The following is an 18,267-nucleotide window of genomic DNA, read 5'->3' on the forward strand; positions in this document are numbered from 1 at the left end:
TCAACTTCTCCCAGAAACATAATTTTAAGTCAGCTGGTCTGGAACTTTCTGGTCAACACCAATGAGGTGGTCTGTCTCCTGGGCTTCCTCTGTCCCCCAAAGAAAGAAGCAATCTGCAGGATAAAAACCCTTCTGTTGCCCCCCACAAGGTGTCCCAGCCCCCCAGTAATTCTTTTCCTTTTAAAGTAGCTCCATTGCCTGGGCTGGTGTGTCTCAGTGGGTTCAGCGCCTGGCCTGAGAATCAAAGGGTTGCCAGTTCAATTCCTAGTCAGGACAAATGCTGTACGAAGAGGCAACCACTTGATGTTTCTCTCACTCATCTGTTTCTCTCCCTGCCCTCCCCTCTCTAGAAATGAATAAACAAGATCTTATAAATAAATAAATAAATAAAATAGCTCCCTTGCTTCACCTTTCTTCCTATAAAAACCTTCCTTTTAGTACAACCGCGCCGAGTACTCTTGTATTTGCTAGATGGGATGCTACTGGATTCATGAACTGCTTAATAAAGCCACTTAGCTCTCCGCATTTACTCAGTGATTTATTTTTATTTTTATTTTTTTACAATGGTACCACTTGCAAAGTGTATATCTTTCTGTTGGGGTTGGTAATTGATTCTTCCTATAATTGATGCTGAGTGGCAGTGCCTGAGGGCTCCCCTTCCAGCCTCCCCTACACCATTTAAACAAAGCTTTTCCTATATTAATTTTCACAAGATTAAATTATAAACTTTTGGGAAAGGGATTTAGGCCTGTACGTTTGGTGTTATTTAAATTGTTGGGCCATTAAGCTTAACATGTGTAATCATTGTAAATAATTCAGTTTCTCGTGTTGCACCCAAGGAGGTGGCGCAGTTGGCAGCTGTAACAGTGATATAAGATAGGACTGAGTCTTGGATTCTAATTCTTTAAGCCACCGGGTCCAGTCACCAGAATTTACTACCCCATTCCCCATGCTAAGCACTGCTGGGTGCCATGTGACCTTGGGTAACCGCTCCGGACCCTAGTTAAAGGATGCCATGCCCTACGAGGGTTCTTTGGGGCTTCAGGACCGTGCGATTCCGTGGAAGGAAGGAGGCCAGGCGCACGCAGCGCTCAACGCCCCTCCCCCCGGGTACTTAAAATTTAAGCTTCCCCGAGAACTACATCCAAGATGGCACCGCCGGCCGCTCCCGGCTCAGCCACCATCTTGGTAGTTCCCGAGGCGAGCTGGAGCAGCAGGACGGCGCGGCCCCGGCATCCTCAGCGCGCCTGCGCGGCCGCACGGCCTCCCCCGCCCCTCTGGCCGCCGCTGTAGCCGCCGCCGCCGCCGCTGCTGCTGCACTGACGGCGGGTTCCCCCGCGCCCCAGGTGAGTGAACGCCTCAGCCCGGCCCGCTGGGGACGCGGGCGCTGCTGGCGGAGCCCTAGCTCCCCTGGCTTTCTCCCGCCCCGCCACATCCCCGCTGCGCCGTGGGGCCCCAGGCTCTCGCGGCCAGCCTCAGGACCCCCGGCGCCCTCCGCTCTCCCAGCTCGCGGGTCCGGGGCAGCCCGGCCTCCCTCGGCCGCCCCCAGAGCCCGGGCTGCGGGGCCCCGCGGATGCCGCCGGCGACGGAGTGCTGGCGGCAGGGGCTGAGCCTCGGGGCACCCACACTCTCGGTCGCGTGGAGCCACCTCAGGCGCGACCCCCTTTCTCCTGCTCTGCCGGCGGGGGGGGACTTGGTGGGCCTCGGTGTCGAGCGCGCATCTGTTCCCTCCGCCCGCCCCAGAGCCAGGGAGGCTTGGGAGATGGGCGGTGAGCTGTGGCGCAGCCCCGCGACGACCCTGCGAGGGCGGCGCTTCTTCGCCCCTCTTGACAGATGAGGAAACTGAGGCAGAGAGCGGTGAAGTGCCTGTCCAAGGTCACGCGGCTGACAGAGGCATGGGCTGCCTCTTGCCCTCAGTGTCTTGGGTCCGTACGGTTGGAATTTGATCTTGAACCTTTAAAAATTTTTTTGAAATGCACTTAGCTCTGGATTTGCTTTTTCAACGTCATAAAAGACTGCAAAGACAGTATTATCTCGTTGAAGTACAATTGAGGTGTTGCTGTAATAATAATAGTAGTGTTATTAATAAGAGCTGGTGTTCACCCGGTGCTTGCCGTGTGCCTGGGATCTTGCGGAACATTTCATTAAGATTATCTCACTTAATAACCTCAGGGTTTCCCAGTGTGTCCCCTCCTTCCTTTCCACGCACCTTTTTTCTGCAGAGCTGGCCTCCCTGTCACAGGTAGACTCGGAGCCTTCTGGCTTAGGAGGCAGTGAAGCGCTCCCCTGGTGGCTTCCTGGCAGAAGCGGGGTGAGCCCGGCGAGCCTGCCCCCAGGTTTTCCCGAGCCGGGCCCCCGGAGGATATAATTAGCGTTTTCTCGCTGCCAGGACAGCGGGGCGGGCTAGCTGCTGGGCTGCCGGGGTGTGGGGGTGACAGAGCAAATCTGGCGAGCACTCACCCCATTCTGGGGCTTTCGGGCTCTGTTTTTACATTGCGCTTGAACATCTTAGTATCTAAAATAAAGTAAAAAGAGAAAGTGTTGACAAAGTGGTGCTGAATATAACAAGCTACCACGATTTAAAGTCCCACAGGAACAGCTGTAAGATCATGTGAATGTTTCCTCCCCAAAATAACTAGCTCAAACTGTCTTTTTTTTTCTTCCTTAGCAAGTCCTTTTTAAACACTTCAAAGCTCCACTAACTCACCACCATCTCTGCGAAGCCTTCCTTGCTTGACAGTCCCAATCAGAATTACACACACGTGTGCGTGTGCACACGCACAATCGGACTATTAGCCCCTTGAGGTCAGGGGCCGTGTTTGCGGCCCCAAGGGCCTAGCTCACAGTAGGTCTTTGGCAAAGGCTCAGTGAATTCCCACTACTTTTCATTACTCAAAGTGATTTTTTTGTTGTTGTTGCTGCCTTTCTGCATTTGCCACTTGCCCTTCAATTTCTCTTTGCTGTCCCTTCCTTTATATTTTATTTTTTTCCAGTTTTAGTGAGAAATAATTGACATACATCACTGTATACATTTAAGGCATACAGCATGATGGCTTAATTTATATTGTGAAAGGATTACCACAATAGGTTCAGCTAACATTCATCTCATAGATATGATAAAAAAAAAAAAGAAGAAGAAGAAGAAAAGAAGAAAGGGGGGAAAATATTGTTTCCTTGTGATGTTTCCTTATAGATCTGCCACTCAGAAAGGTCTATAGCCCACGCTGTTGTTTCTGAAAATTGCAGGTAAGGGTCCTGTATCAACAAGCCTGTTTATCCCTGACACTGGAGTTGGTATAAGTGTAGACAGCAGTTTTGATTTGCACAGTACAGTTAGAGAGCCTGAGGCTTGTGGGCTTTTATTCTATCCCTCAGTGCATGCTAGATTCATTTTTATATTTTTTGCCTTCTGTGGCAGACTGCCCCTGGTGCTGCCAGAGTAATCACAATTTTTACCATAAATCATTTCACAGTATTTATAATAATGTTCAAACAGGCCCTTTGGGAGGCAGCATATCAGTGTACAGTTCTCTACATAAATGAGGCTTTATAGAGAGTTTTTCCAAATAATTTTCTGCAAATATACTGAGCTGTTATGTGGAAGACATGGTGCTGGGAATGGTGAGAGAGTAAGCATTTAATAAAACATGATTCCTGTTGAAAGAGCTTATTAGCTAACTGGGAAACACCATATCTAACTATAACTCAAGTCAGGTCTAAAAACTGCCATAATAGCATCATAAGCATAGCAATTCTATGTAGTGAACTTGTCCAAGGTCAGACCTGGAGCTACAACTTGAAAAGTAAATTTTTATCTTTTACCCATTAAAGGTTTACCAGTATTTTAGTGAATTCATCCTTAAAGATGTTAATCAGCAACTCTGTCAAAATTCTGCCCTGGCTGGTGTGGCTCAGTGGATTGAGTGCCGGCCTGCGAACCAAAGGGTCTTTGGTTGGATTCCCAGTCAGGACACATGCCTGGGTTGCAGGCCTGGTCCCCAGGATGGGGTGCGTGAGAGGCAACCACACATTGATGTTTCTCTCCCTCTCTTTCTCCCTCCCTTCCCCTCTCTCTAAAAATAAATAAATAAAAATTAAAAAATATATATCTTTGTGTGCTTAGAACAGGATTGAGGAAGAGGTAACTAAAATGTGATTCATGTTTTCAAGGAAATACAATAGGTGTGTCAAGGACTTTCAGGTCCAAAGATTGATAGCGTTTTGGGTTTACTGCAGAACTGGCGTTGGCATTATATCCTGAAGGGCCTTTTTAATAGTAAAGACTTCTCTGACTTTGAAGGCGGCGTGTATGTGATTGTTAAATCCTGTGGTAGAGAGGCTAGGTACGGCATAGGAGTTGGCCCAGGTGCAAGAGGGATGAGCTGTGGTAGTGAAAACACTTTGGGGGGGAGTTAGGACTTTCTAGGCTTTGACAGATTGGTAGGGTCAGAATTAATCAAAAGGACAAGGAAAGCATTTTGAAGTAGGGTGGTAGAACTAATGCAAGATAACACTGCTTGATGTGTTTAAGGGACGGTTAAAAATCTGGTTTGACCAGGGTCACCTGAGTTGGATGAGAGCAGTGGTTCTCAGCCTTTAGTGCACTTCGGAATCACCTGGAGAGTTTATTAAAACCCAGAATGTCTGATTCAGTCAGTACGTTTGGAGTGGGGCTGAGTTTGTATTTTTAACAAGGTCCCTGATGGTGCTGATGCTTCTTATCCAGGGACAACACTTTGAGAATCACTAGATTAGAAGGTTGAGAAGCTGGTGTCAGAAACGATCAAAGAAGTTTTTCCAAAGAAGTGTGGGTGTGTGTGCATGTTATGTATCATCATAGGAGAGTTCTGGAAATATACATTCTAAACTGCAGTTAATAGTCACTTCCGGAAGTGGGGTTTAGGTGGTTGGAGAATTTAATTTTTACCGATACCTTTCTATATTTTTGCATTGTACACATACTGCTTTTGTATTTAAACAAAAAAAGCGAGTCCTTTTTGAAGATACATACTGTACTAAAATATTTATAGATTAAAAAAAGAGCTTGCTAAACTAATCTAATGTCACACAACAAACATTTTTAGAGTGTCTGCTGTATGCCAGATGCTGCTAGGATCTGGAAATACAAAGCCTTTGCTAAAGCTTGCAGCCTGGTGATTGAGATGGGCTGATAACAGCTCTACTGAGTAACGTGTGAGCTTCATAAGAGCAAGGATGAAGGTTTAGCTCTGCTTGTGGCAGCTAATAGGCACTTGGTAAATGATAAATGATTGAGTAAATCCAGACAGGAAGTGAGGATAGTTGGAAGGAAAAGGGCAAATGGGAGACTGTGGAGGAAAAGTTGACAAGTCTGAATAGGGATGCTGAAAGGAAGAAGTGTGTCAAGGACTTTCAGGTCCAAAGATTGATAGCATTTCGGTTTACTGCAAACTGGGTGTCAGATTCTGAAAGGCCTTTTTATTTTTTAAAGGAAAACCACTAATGTTTCTGCTGAGGTCCTGAGATATTACACAGATTTTTAAAATTTTATTTATTTATTTATTTATTTATTTATTAGAGAGAGGGGAAGAGAGGTAGAAAAACACCGTGGGTACATGGATAGATCTGTTGCCTCTCGCATGCCCCCAACTGGGGACCTGGCCCACAACCCAGGCTTGTGCCCTGACTGGAAATCAAACCAGAGACATTTCAGTTCGCAGGCTGGCACTCAATCCACTGAGCCACACCAGCCAGCGCTGAAAGGCCTTTTTAAAACCTACCCCTCCCCCCCCTTTTTAAGAGACTGCTTGGAAATGGCATGCATAAACTAAACCTAGATTTGGTATGAGTATTTGCTAGGTGTCAGGGCTTTTTTTGGTAAATGAAACTTTTTTCTTTAATATAGTGCTAATTCTATTGTGTTTATAATATTTACCTACAAACTGGCCATTCAATATTCATTATGTGAAATTAACTCGGATGCATGGAGGGCATTTTAAATGCCGTACAAAAATGGGTTATGCTACGTCTTTTGGTCTTACCTCTTCGGTGGGGCGATGGTACAGTAGATGCGTTACAGTCCTAAACAAATGTCCATCGCTGACAGCTGAGGGTGGTGTACTCTAGAGGAAGCATGGCCCTTTGCATTCTGAGTTGAAGGTTATATAGACAATATTTACATTATCAAGCAGGCTGTGCTTTTTAACTTGGTTGCTGTTAATATGGACTAGGCATTCTTCCCAACTCTGTGTGTGGAGGTGCTCCATTTTATCCTCCCCAGAGATTTAATATAGGAAAATTAATTCCTCAAGTGGCTTACCCCAGGCTTTGGCTATATCATTAGACTGTAATCACTTTACCCCCTAAAAATACCCACAGTCTGCAGTTTGGAGTTTTCACTCGATCGAGTAAAATTTTCTGCTGCAGCCATTCTTCACGCTTGATTTTATATTACTTGCTAAGATTTTTCTATTATAAGTTTTGCAGTTTTTGGTGTGTTTTTTTTTTAAGATAATGCTGTTTCAGGTTTGAAGGCAATAGCTGTTATTTGGGGGGAAGTGGGAGAGTGATGGCATAAAAACTCCAACATAATAAAGCAAGGTAAGAAAAATTGTGTGTAGCTCCTAAAAACTGTATGAAGCTGTTTCCCATTTCTAATGAAAACTTAAGATTAGCAGTCATGTCAGCTTTTCCTTTAATGGGTAATTGCCATATGATAATTTTTCCAGAAATACTGTTTGCTTTCAAAACAGACACAGTTGTTTATTTTAAATGACAGTTTTAATCCGTAGAATGTTTCTACATTTTTAAGTCTGAACTTTCAACTTATGGTAAAAGTTGGAATGCTTTCTAAAATTGTGACATTGGAGCTCTAAAGCTATGTTATGTGAAGCCGTAACACTTAGCAGAGAGAGAAGAGAGGAATCAGGCTACTGTCTCATTCTCCTTGCAGTTGAGAAAGCTCTGGGGACAGGACCCCTCCTGCCATTCTCCAAGTTTTGAAGATGTTGCATCTTTTAAACCTTTGTGTTGAAAGATGGGCTTAACCAGGGTTTTGACCAAATGTGACTTTGGATAATTAGGCAGTCCACAGGGTTGCTTTTCAAATACCCCCCAATAAGAGCAGTTCTCCCATGTTAATTACAGTAATAATGCTAATACCTAATAATGCCCAATTTTGTATTAATAATGCTTAAACTTCATATGGTGCTCTTCAGTTTAAAATTATTTGCTCAATAAGATCCTGGTAAATTCCAGTAGCCAAATCAGAGAAAAAGTAGAATTACTGATCAGTTGGCATCAAGTGGGAAAAGCTGTTTATAGAAGCCTGCCAAGCTCTAGGTACAGGCTGCTCAGGTTCAAATCCTTACTTTGCCACCCACTAGCTGTGTGACCTTTGACATATTATAAAACCTCTCCAAGTGTCAGATTATTCATCTGTGAAATAGGGAGGATTACAGTACCTATTTTACTAGTGTATTAGAAAGTAAAATGAAATAATTAATGGACAAAGTGCTTATTATGGTATCTGGCATATAGCTACTGCTCAGATAATTAGGCTAGAATGAGTGTTAAAAGCACTGCATCTTAGGATTCTGGTTTATTGTTTACCTCCACTCAGGCTGGGTTAAAGGACAGATTGTTTTCAGGGATTCTGCCTTATAGCTGGTGGGAACCCAGTGCCCCTGCCAAGAGCATGTACCAGGGTCTCACCAGCAGTCCTGGTGTCCTGAGCTGCATCCTTCAAGAGTGGAAGGCAGAAAGTAGTGCTTCTGCTGCTAGCGTTCCTTCCGTGTGACCCCCATGTTAGAGCTTCAACTGGTTAATGGGTGTCTGGGGTTAATGAGAAGGCCCCTAAATTGGCATTATTTTGTTTTAGTAGTTATTTGCACCAGCACCCTAGGATGAATAGAATGCATGTTGGGGGGAGGGGAGCAAAAGTAGGTTTATATTTGTATGTGAAACAGAGTCTGTCTTGTATTACTAATTATTGTATGATTTTCCATATGAACATCTGTAAACCTACTTTTGCCCCAGCCTGTAGGGCAGACTCAGATTTCCAGCTTGACAATCTCCACAAACCTATTTCCCACCTGTTGCCTGAATCAAAGAATGACACGATGAAAGGTGGACCTGTTGCAAAGGGTGCTGTCCTTTTCAGAAAAACAGGTCTGTGGGCCAGAAGGGGTGTGTCCTGTTAAAATGAGGGTCTGTGGACATGCTTTAGCAGTTACTTGTGATCACTTTTCCACCCAGCTTTGCCTGTGGGTAGAATCTCTGAGAGTATTTGTTCCCATGAAGAGGAGCCGGGACTTCCCTTTATGTGGAGTACAAAAGCTCAGTGAGTTGTATTTTAAAAAGTTGTTTCTTTCCCAGAGCTGGGTGGTTTGGCTTGTTTATTGCACTTTCTGGAGAGTCTCCTGAGACCCTTTCCTTTCCTAAGGGCCCCAGGAGGCAGCAATGAAACCAACATCCATTACCCTAGATGCTTGTGGGATTGCTTAAGTCAGTAGTTTTATGATTAGATTAATTCAGGCTTTCAACCCTGGCAAAACTTGAGGGCCAAGTCATCAGATAGATAATTGTGCTTCTTATAGAGTTAAGTATGGAATTTAGCCCAGTCCTCTGTGAGATCTTTCAGAGCCTGGAATGGGAGTCCAGATGCCAGTCCCAGCCCCTCACCTAACCGGCTGTGTGAATTTAGGAAAATTACTTATATTTCTAGGCCTCTTTTCTCATCTGAGGATGAAGGCATGACTTGTAGACCAGCGATTTTCAAGTGCAAATAACAACAATAGCCGTCCGGTGTAAATTAATGAAAATGATACCTATTTCTTTGTGAAATTGGCAAAAAATATAATATACTTTTTGGTGTGCTGCAGAATTTCAGTAATCAGCTTATGTGTGCTATGAGATGAAAAAGTTTGAAAATTGCTGTGGTAGACCAGTGGTTCTCAGTCTGTAGCTGCATTCTTAGGATCATCTGTGGAGTTTTAAAAACAACACCAGGGCCCTACCTGAGACCGATTAAATTGGATTTTGGGGATTGGAGCTTGGGTATTGCTATTCTTCAAAGCTCCCAAGTCTTTCTAATGTGTAGCTAAAAACTTTCGGATGAGATGACCGTGTTTTAAATAATCGCGTCATTCTGCTCAGGAACCCTCATTGGTTGTCCACACATAAAGTCCCATTTATGTCCTCGGTGTTCTGACCAGCCTTGTCTTCTTTCCCAGCTACATTGTTCTTTCTGGTGTCTCCTGGATGTATTTTGTACACTTCTTTCCAACTCCTGATGTTCCTACCTGGAATGTCCTCTCTTCCCTCACAGCCATCCAAAACATACCATTCAAGGCCCATCGTTCTTACCTCCTTTGGGAAACTCCTGCCCATTCCAGTCCTTAGTTGTTTCTCCCGCTGGTTATTTCTGCACTGGTTCCAAGCTCTGACTAAGTGCTGTGAACAGTAGATGCGGTGTAAGACATGATGCTCCAGCAACATTTTGTCCTCTTGGGAGGTGTGGGACACATGACGTGCCACTGGTCTGACTTGTGTGCAGTTAAACATCTGTGTGCTCTCATGTTGGTGACTGTCTCCTTATGTGTGTTTATCTTGTAAACATTGGCTGATGGATAGCTGTCTCTGACGTGACTTCAATGAGCATTTTTAGCCTCATCTCCTATTTCCAACAGGAACCTTCTGCTCTGGCCAAACTGGACCATTTTCCAGCAGACCTGTGCTTTCTCCTATCCCTGCAGTGAAGTTATCCTCCCTTTCTGGAATTTCTTCTTAGTCTTCTGTTATCCTCACTACAGGAGTTTTATCTGTTCTCCAAGTTCCAGTTCAAATATTACCTCCTCCATGAATCTTAACTCTCTCTGTCTACAACTGCATTAACTGACTTTTGCCCTAAACCTCCATAACCCGTACAGCAGTGGTTCTCAACTGGGGGCAATTTTGCGCTTCTCTCCGCCCCCCCCGCCCCGGCCCAGGGCATTTGGCAATATCTGGAGGCAGATTTGGTTGTCACAAGTGTTGGAAGAGGGTGCTACTGTCATTCAGTGGGCAGAGGCCAGGGATGTTCCTAAACATTCTATGCATGGGACAGTCCTCCACAACAAAAACATCTGGCCCGAAGTGTCAGTGGTGCCAAAGTCGAAAAACTGCCATAGAGGGTGGGAAGTAGGGATGGCTGGGGAGGGGGGAAGTGGTGGGAGGAAATGGAGACAACTTGAACAACAATAAAAAAAAAAAGAAAAACTGCCATAGAGTTTGTCAAATTCATAGGCTCATGTTTGTGCTGCTTCAAACTGTAGTGGTTTGTTTATCGACTTAATCTCCTCTACTCAATTGAACTAGTGGGTGAAGGCAAACTCCAATCCCAAATCTTGGCTTTCTTGTTATTAACTTCGTATTAGGGTTTAATCCTCAAACCTGTGGCCTGATCCTAACCACTCTATAATTTAGGACCAGAGATAAAGAGGTCCTCAGTGTGGGCTGGGTGCAGTGAGGCAGTCTGCTGAATTTCTCTCCTTTTTACCCCCAGCCTTTTACTCTGTGATAACCTGGAAGACAGTGTGAAACAGGGCGTGGAGAGCATTGGGATCAGGAGAGAATGGGGTTTCAGCACCAGCTGCTGCATTTATTGGTTGTATTGTTTTGGTTACTCCATTTCACCTCTTTAAGCCTCGGTTTCCTTATCTCTATAATAGATGCCGTTGCCTCAGTGTTTTCCCTCACAGTACCGTGGTGATCATCCATTAAGATGTTAGATGTAAAGATGCTTTGTGAATTGTAAAGTGCTATAGTATTACTTATTCAACCAGCAGTTTATAGGTGGAAACAGAGGATGTGAGTCAGGAGCACTTGCTATGGGAGCATCGTTGTCTACTTTCTCAGCCTGTCCCCTGACCACTTCTGCAGCTCTTCGGCCATAACTGTTTCAGCACCAGCTGGCCCTGTCCAGCTCATTCTCCTCAGTCTGCCTTCTTGCTGCCTCCATTCTGTTTTAGCTGTCTGCCTGCAATCTTGCCAAAACCAAAAGTGACTGACGTTGCCCCTAGGATACAAACTATGGCCTGGCATCAGTATATCCTGGCAAAGCCTGATGAAGGCCACCCAAATTACCTTGGCCATGGGGGAAAGCTACAAAACAAGATAGCTTGTAGTTTAGAAAGCCAATAGTATATATAGCCCCTTACTGTCCTTTTTAAGTAACAAAGCAATGTTTTTCAGCCCTGGAAATCTCACTGAGCTTTCTCTGACTAACTGGACAAAGCACAGAGTGAGATAAAAGCCTGAGACCCTCGTGTCTGTGGGGTCAGACCGAGTGCACCCTCCCACTGATTTGCTGAGTGACCTTCAGCCAGTCTTTGAACCTAATCAGGTTGATAACTGAGTGACCCCTTAGGATTGTAGTAAGAATAAAATGAGGTGGGGGTCAGGGGAACTCTTACCCTGGGGGACAATGTAAAATCTAAAATACTGCATTTGCTGGGAGCTTCTGGGTCACGGAATGTCAGCCCTGTTAGGGACCAAACAGGGCATCTTGCCCAACCTCTTCCCTGGACAAATGGGGAAACTGAGGTCTAGAAAGAGAAAATACTTCGCCCAGTGACCACTGGAAGAATCGGGCATCCATTTTTCCTGAGTGAACAAAGGCTGCACACAGGAGCATATTGTTGGACTGTATGTAAGCTGTGTTCTGCAGAGCCCTAGCTGTCTCACCGCCACTTCAGCCAGCCCCCCACACTCTTTCTGTTCCCTATTTCAGAGTTTTGGTGCAAAACTTAAGTCTGTAGTCTTGATGATCGTCAAAGTTCCTCTTGTGCTGAGTATCAAAGAACACTGGTGCCTCTCCTGGCCGTCCTATGAGCATTTTTGCTTACATATAAATTCAGAAATGTCAATTTCTGTGTTTCTACAAGGTCATAGTTGTGGGCTTTTTTTTTCCACAGAGAAATGAACGTCGTTTTTCCTACATTTTAATACTGTTGACTTTCGGAGATAGTCAAAGATAATGGCCCTTTCTTAGTCCTCCCCCTCCTCCTTTCCTCTTCAGTATTTGACAGTTTTTTCCCCATTCGTGTAAACTTCTCTTATTCCTTGACTTCTTTGACTTTGTATTTCTGTATTAACCTCTTGTATCTCTTGAGTCTTTTTTTTCTTTGTTTCTTACTGATTCTGCTTTCTTTTCCATCACTGAGCTGTCTTTCAGAAGAGCCCAGGCCTCCAGCTCCTCCATGTCTCTGGTTTGGTGAGTGTTGTGGGGGAGGAAAAATAATTTTCCTTCTACCCTTCTGGCTGGACTACTAATTAAATTGACACAAGACAGATTAGAAGGAGAAAAACAAGTTCAATAAAATGTATACCTCCTGTATACATGGGAGAGACCCAGGAAAACTGAGTAACATTCCAAAATGTTGAAGCCATCACTATCACCTTAAATAGTGCTTTCTGCTAAAGACAAAAGAAGGTGTTGGGGGTGGGTATTCAGTTCTGGGAAGTTACCAGGCAAAGCACAATAAATAAGAACGAGATTGTTATGTAGATTTAAGTTAGTGTCTTCTCCATTGATAGTGAATGCAGGCCTGGTATAGTGTGGCAAACACACACACACACACACACACACACAGATGGAGATTTCCCGTACAAATGTAAATACCCTTTTACAAGGTCCTACCTGGTTTTCAGAGCTTTTCCCTTGTCTGCTGTTTCTTAAAATTAACCAGCCTGAAATAATATCCCAAAGATATTTTGGGATGGCAAGCTGTGCTACCCCTTAGCACCTGCAGATTTTCCTCACTAAATCTCACTCTGCTGTGCTCTGGTCTCTTGGATGTCCATTTTTTAGCTGTAACTCAAAATTGATTTTTTTCACCACTTTCTGCGATTGCTTTTTAGTTCCCGCATTTCGTTCATTGCACCATCATTCTTTTATCCCTGTAACTAGAAACAGTGGGGGAGGCAGAAACTTTCCTCTACCCTCACGGTTCTTTCAGCTGGTCTAATAATAATCAAATAAACAAATGTAATAAGAGAAAATAACCAAATGTAATTACATACATATGTACAGAGAGAAACCCTACATACCTGAGAGAGCCAGAGACTCACGTGCATGAGAGGTTCAGAGAAAGGAAGGGAAATTGAAGTATAACACATTCTGAGCTAGGGGTGAAGGAAGTTAAAGCACTTGGGGCTTCAAAAAGTGTTCAGTAATTTCAGGGAGAGCACATGTTCAGCAGTTACTACTTCGTCCTACCATGTAGACAGGTAAAAAGTCATTTCTGGTGATAACTCTTAATGCGGGCAAGGCTCCTAAATTCTTCTGGATAGTGAGGGGCGGGGCGCTGGACAGAAGTTTCCTTTGAACCTGCAGGGTCTTTGTTCCCTTTAGTTCAAAATAATCCACATACTGCTTAGGCACATCTTGGGGTTGCTTGTTCTGAACCCCTATAAAACCTTGGCAAAATCTGACTTCTCTGACCTCATGCTATTTTTACCAATTTATACCTCAGATCGCCCATCTTTATGTCTGTGATTCCAATAGCAGGATCAGGCTCTTGTCACTTTTCAGCTAGATTTCTGCACTAAACTACTAAACTCCTCTCTTTCCCCAGGATATTCCCCTTTCAGTTAGTCTGGCCTGTTGAATCTTTTTGAAATCCCATGTGAAATCTTTTTTAGAAGAAGGCAGGATAAAATTAGATTAATAGAGGCTTTCTCTGCCCCATCCTCCTCATTTCTATTGGGGATCCCTGCTAATAATCAAGCCTTTCTGTTCTTTATCTCTTTGAATGATGTCACCTATTGAACAGTCATCACTCAGAACTTACTGTGTCTAAGATCCTCAGCAAGACACCCAGGTGAGACTGTCTGTTTGAGGCTCACTGTTCTAACAACAAGCAAGAAATAGCCTTTGTTTCTGAAACTGGTTACCAAGTACTTGCTAGAATTCTGTTTCTCTTTTTCCTACTATTAAGATACTGAGATTTCTTGTCCTGGTGTGATGACTCAAACCTTCATTCTAAGGCATCTGAGTCACTGGTGGTACCCAATTGCTCAGGGCTTCTGTTACTTTTACTTCAAGGAGGTGCCTGTGGGTAGAGAGGGGAAGAAACTTGCCCAGGGTTCTATAGCCAGTAGGTGGAGCCTGATGTTGATATTATGGTATAGTGGGAAAAGCCAAGGCTTTTTAATCCTTGCCCTGTTACTTAGATGTGGGATATTGGAAAAGCCAGTTGACTTCTCTCAAAGCCTAAGTTTCTCATCTTTAAGAAATGACAATATCTACCTGAGAGGACTGTTACAAAGATTAAACATAAGGTGCTTAGGTTATAATTCCTGGCAGTTTAGAATTTATACTTTACCCTTTTCCTTTCTAGTCATTTGGTACCAGATTTATTTGCTCAGTTCAAGGCAGGCAGGTTTTTGCTTTTCAGTTCTCCTTCTACCTCATAAAGCTGGGAAAGAGTGTAAACATTTTGTTATTTACTGAAGTGTATAAAATCTCTACTAGCTTTTTAAAAATATCAGTAGCCCTTAGTACCAGGATGGATCTGGCAGCCATACGACTTGTGAAGATGAGAGAACTGCAGGCCTCAGATCCCCAGGAGGAAGCCAATCTGTGTAGCTGGGAGATCTGGAGTTGGAATTTTCCACCATGTGGCCTTAGTTTTCTTATAGATGTTATAAAACTGTTCATTGGCAAGGGCTCAGGACAATGAGAACTAAGCAAAAAATTGAGTCTCCAGAAGAAAACATTAGGTCTCCTATAATGTAGAAGGTGAACATCTATTGTCCTGTTGCCAACTCCTAAGTCACACTGTAGCAGCTTCCTGTCCCGCATTGAGTCTGCATTGGGCCCAGCTGATAGAGAGAGCCTTCTCATTTAATTCGAGTCTTTATTTAAGTGTTTGTTCTGGCACAAACATCATATTTTTTTCATCTTTAAAAAATGCATGGAACACTAGGTGAATGCCAGTCACTTTGGACCTGAGGGCAGCTGGGGCTTTCCTCTGTCCTTGAGGTGTGGAGTCCTGTTTGAGTTATCAACATCTTGAAGTACCCTGCTTTCAAGTAAGGGAGTTAGAGTAGGGAATAAAGCAGGTGGGTTGGAAAAACAGTTTTAGGAAATCACCACTTTATATAGGAAAAAAGAACAAATGGAAATAGACTAAAATGTTAACAGCAGTTATCTTTAGATGGAAGGGCTAAGTAAAATATCTTTTAATTATTCTGTTGTTTCTACATTTTCTAAAGTAAGCACATACAATATTGCTTTTGTAATAGGAAAAAGAACTTTCAAATTGCCATTTTAAATTATTGGTAAATAGTGAAGTCCAAATGAAAAGTCGCCACAGTTTATAGTGTGATTAATAAACACACAAGTAAATACTAGTTAGGTTAATATTTTTAGAGTTAACTGGGTCGAAACACGTCTGTAAAAAAGGGAATTGTACATGCTGGCTGAAATTTGTGATAAAAGATTCAAGCCCCCTCATTTCTTTTTGAAATGTAACTGGTAAAAAAATAAAATAAATAAAAATTCTGTTTCTGGGCATTCAGTAGCTTAACCAAGTTTATAGGGTACCTGGGATCCGAGAAAAGAACTATGTTCTATAGGGAGGTGAAGTTGTCGCCAGCTTTATGCTCTCTAAATGGCACAAATGTTTGGGATGCTTGTGATTGGCATATGAGGTCTATAGTTTGAGGAGAGTTCCCAATTGGCATCCTCTGGGTCCTTCAAAAAAATGATAAAAGCCACCAGGTCTTGCCCACACTCATTGGGGGAGAGGGTTATGCAAGGGTGTGAGTACCAGGAGGCAGAGATCGTAGAGGCCACTTTGAGTCTGTCTGCCATAACTGTCTGGTTTCCTGTGTCTTCAGCACCCTGAGCTGTGCTCGACACATACTAACTCCTGATATTTGAATGAATGGCTGTAATGGCACTGTCGTATCTCCAACTTCTAGTTTAAGCCTTTTTCTTCACTTCCTTCTCTTCTGTTTCAGAGTTACTGATTTATTTTTGAGAATCCTCTATTTTCATCTGTCCTCATGGATGAACTTCAGGATGTTCAACTCACAGAGATCAAACCACTTCTAAATGATAAGGTAAAGACTACTCCGTTTTCACTAAAATATAGAGATTACTCTTTTCACTAAAATGTCTTTTTCCTGTGATTATTCATTTCTATATTATCTAAGTGGTAACTAACTCAAACCACATTTAGCTTGACTTTCTGTAGAGGGAATACTTTTATTTTTTTATTTATTGATTTTAGAGAAAAACATCCATTTGTTGTTCCATTTATTTATGCATTCATTGGTTGCTTCTTTTATGTGCCCTGACTGGGGATTGAACCCACAACCTTGGCGTATTATGACGACGCTCTAACCAACTGAGCTGCCTAGCCAGGGCTGGAGGGAATACTTTTTAAAATATATTCTTTAACCATCTTTTTGATGCCTTTTCTCTTTTTTCTTTCTTCCTACTTTGTTTTTACAGACCAAATTCAGTCAAGTTATCCTTGAAATCTTCTTATTTTACAGATAGATACAGTAAGGGAAAAACTAATAGGCAACGTGAAATGAAATGTATGAGAATGGGGTTTAACTTCGAATCCAAGGTTCTTGAGTTTTGGTTTCTCTAAGGAAGACTTAACTAACATCCATGGCTGGTGAGGTACAATGGAGTTTGTCAAGTAAGCAATGTGACCCTTATGTCAACGTTGAGGTTTTCGTCAGGGATGCCTGGATGTCAGTAATAAACCTCATTTTTCTGTCAGAGTTAGAGAACTACACAAGGTAAAGAGTGGTATGATACAAGTTACCACAAAGCTGAGAAGGGCTCACCCTCTCTCTGGTCCCTCTCTCTTCAGCAAATGTGCCTGAAGTTCCTTCTCCCCAGTCCTCTCCTTCTGGTTTATTGTCCTTGCTCCCTGTTAAAACATTCTTGGAGCTCGGTGTGAATGACTGCATGGCATTCTTTCCTGAGGGAAGTATGGATGAGGAGTGAGGGTAAAGTGGGTGAGGTGGGGACGGGAGTACACCAAGAGATGCTGTTGCCTGCTACCTTTGTTGCCCAAAGGCAGGCCCTTCACCTACAGCTTCTACAGCTGCGGACTTACTGTGGGTTTCGTCCCTTTGCTCTGGACCCCGTCAGCCCCATTCTCTTCCCTGTGATGTCATCTATCCATCCCCACTCTTATTCCTTTCTTCATCTTTCACCAGATTTCTTGCTTTTTCCCTTGGCAAGCTGCACACTTTGTATAGCCCCCTTTGGCTTATTTTGCAGCTTCCTCCTCATGTTTTTTTTTTTTTTTTAAACTCTCCTTTAAGTAGTGTCTTTTGGAGTACGTAAAGGGCTGTCCCCAAAATGATGTGCCACAAAGAGGAGGCAGGAAATAAAATTCCTTCCACCTGCTTCTGTAAAGCTTGTGTATATGGCCACAGAAATGAACAGTTACAGGGCAGATGAAAGTAGGCAATTTAGCTTCAGGAGGGTGGTAACCTATCCTAAATCTGGCTGATCACCAGTATCAGCGGGGGAATTGTTCAAAAATACAGATTCTGGGGTCCCCCCCCCGAGACTAACTAAATTGGAATTTGAGGGGAGGAGAATAGGACACAAACACATACCCCTGTGTTATCTGTGGTCCTCAACCTTGGCTGCTTGTTGGAATTACTTGGGGCGATTTAAAAATTACCAATGCCTAGGTCCTACTTCCAGAGATTCTGATTGAATTGTTCTAAGATGTGGTTGAGCTTCTTTTTAAAAAACTCCCAAAATTGAGAACCGTGACTAAAGTGATTCTGATGAGCCAATATTGGAAAACTGTGATCTGATGGGTCTCAAATGTCTGAAGACTGAGACACAAACAGGAGGAGGGCCCTCTTCTGAGCCTGGACGTCCGCAGGGTGCCTGAAGAGGCACCTACACAAGAGTCGCAGAAGTTAATTGACTGGGTAGCTCATAGAAAAAATATGGAAAAGGAGAGATTCAGTGAATGTGACCATAAAAAAGCACTGAGTTAATTTCTGGATCCTCCTCTCTGTGGCCGCCATGATGCCCAAATGCTATGGACAGAATTGTGCCCCTTTCCCCCCAAATGCATGTGTTGAACCCCTCCATGTGACTTTATTGGAAATAGGGCCTTTAAAGCGGTGATTAAGGTTACATGAGGTCGTAAGAGTATAGCTCTAATCCAATAGGATTGGTGGCCTTTTAAGAAGAGGAAGAGAGAGGGAAACAGCTGCCACGTGAGGACAGCAAGATGGTGGCCAGGCAAG

General features: G+C 43.5%; 1 protein-coding gene across 3 annotated transcripts in view; it reads left to right on the forward strand.

The window, feature by feature from the left end:
* NDRG3 (NDRG family member 3) overlaps nt 1-18,267 on the forward strand; it is a 76,055-nt gene that overhangs the window by 4,578 nt on the left and 53,210 nt on the right. For 2 of the 3 annotated variants that reach the window (XM_053926374.2, XM_053926375.2), the window contains exons 1-2: nt 1,216-1,346; nt 15,988-16,089. In XM_053926374.2, the coding sequence (XP_053782349.1) occupies nt 16,033-16,089 (57 nt within the window). In that variant the 5' untranslated portion in view covers nt 1,216-1,346; nt 15,988-16,032. Of the gene's footprint in view, nt 1-1,215; nt 1,347-15,987; nt 16,090-18,267 lie in introns of those variants that run through there. The other variant, XM_024559474.4, reaches the window with a different exon arrangement.

Source organism: Desmodus rotundus, chromosome 6, assembly GCF_022682495.2.
Source record: "Desmodus rotundus isolate HL8 chromosome 6, HLdesRot8A.1, whole genome shotgun sequence".
NCBI classification, from domain to species: domain Eukaryota; kingdom Metazoa; phylum Chordata; class Mammalia; order Chiroptera; family Phyllostomidae; genus Desmodus; species Desmodus rotundus.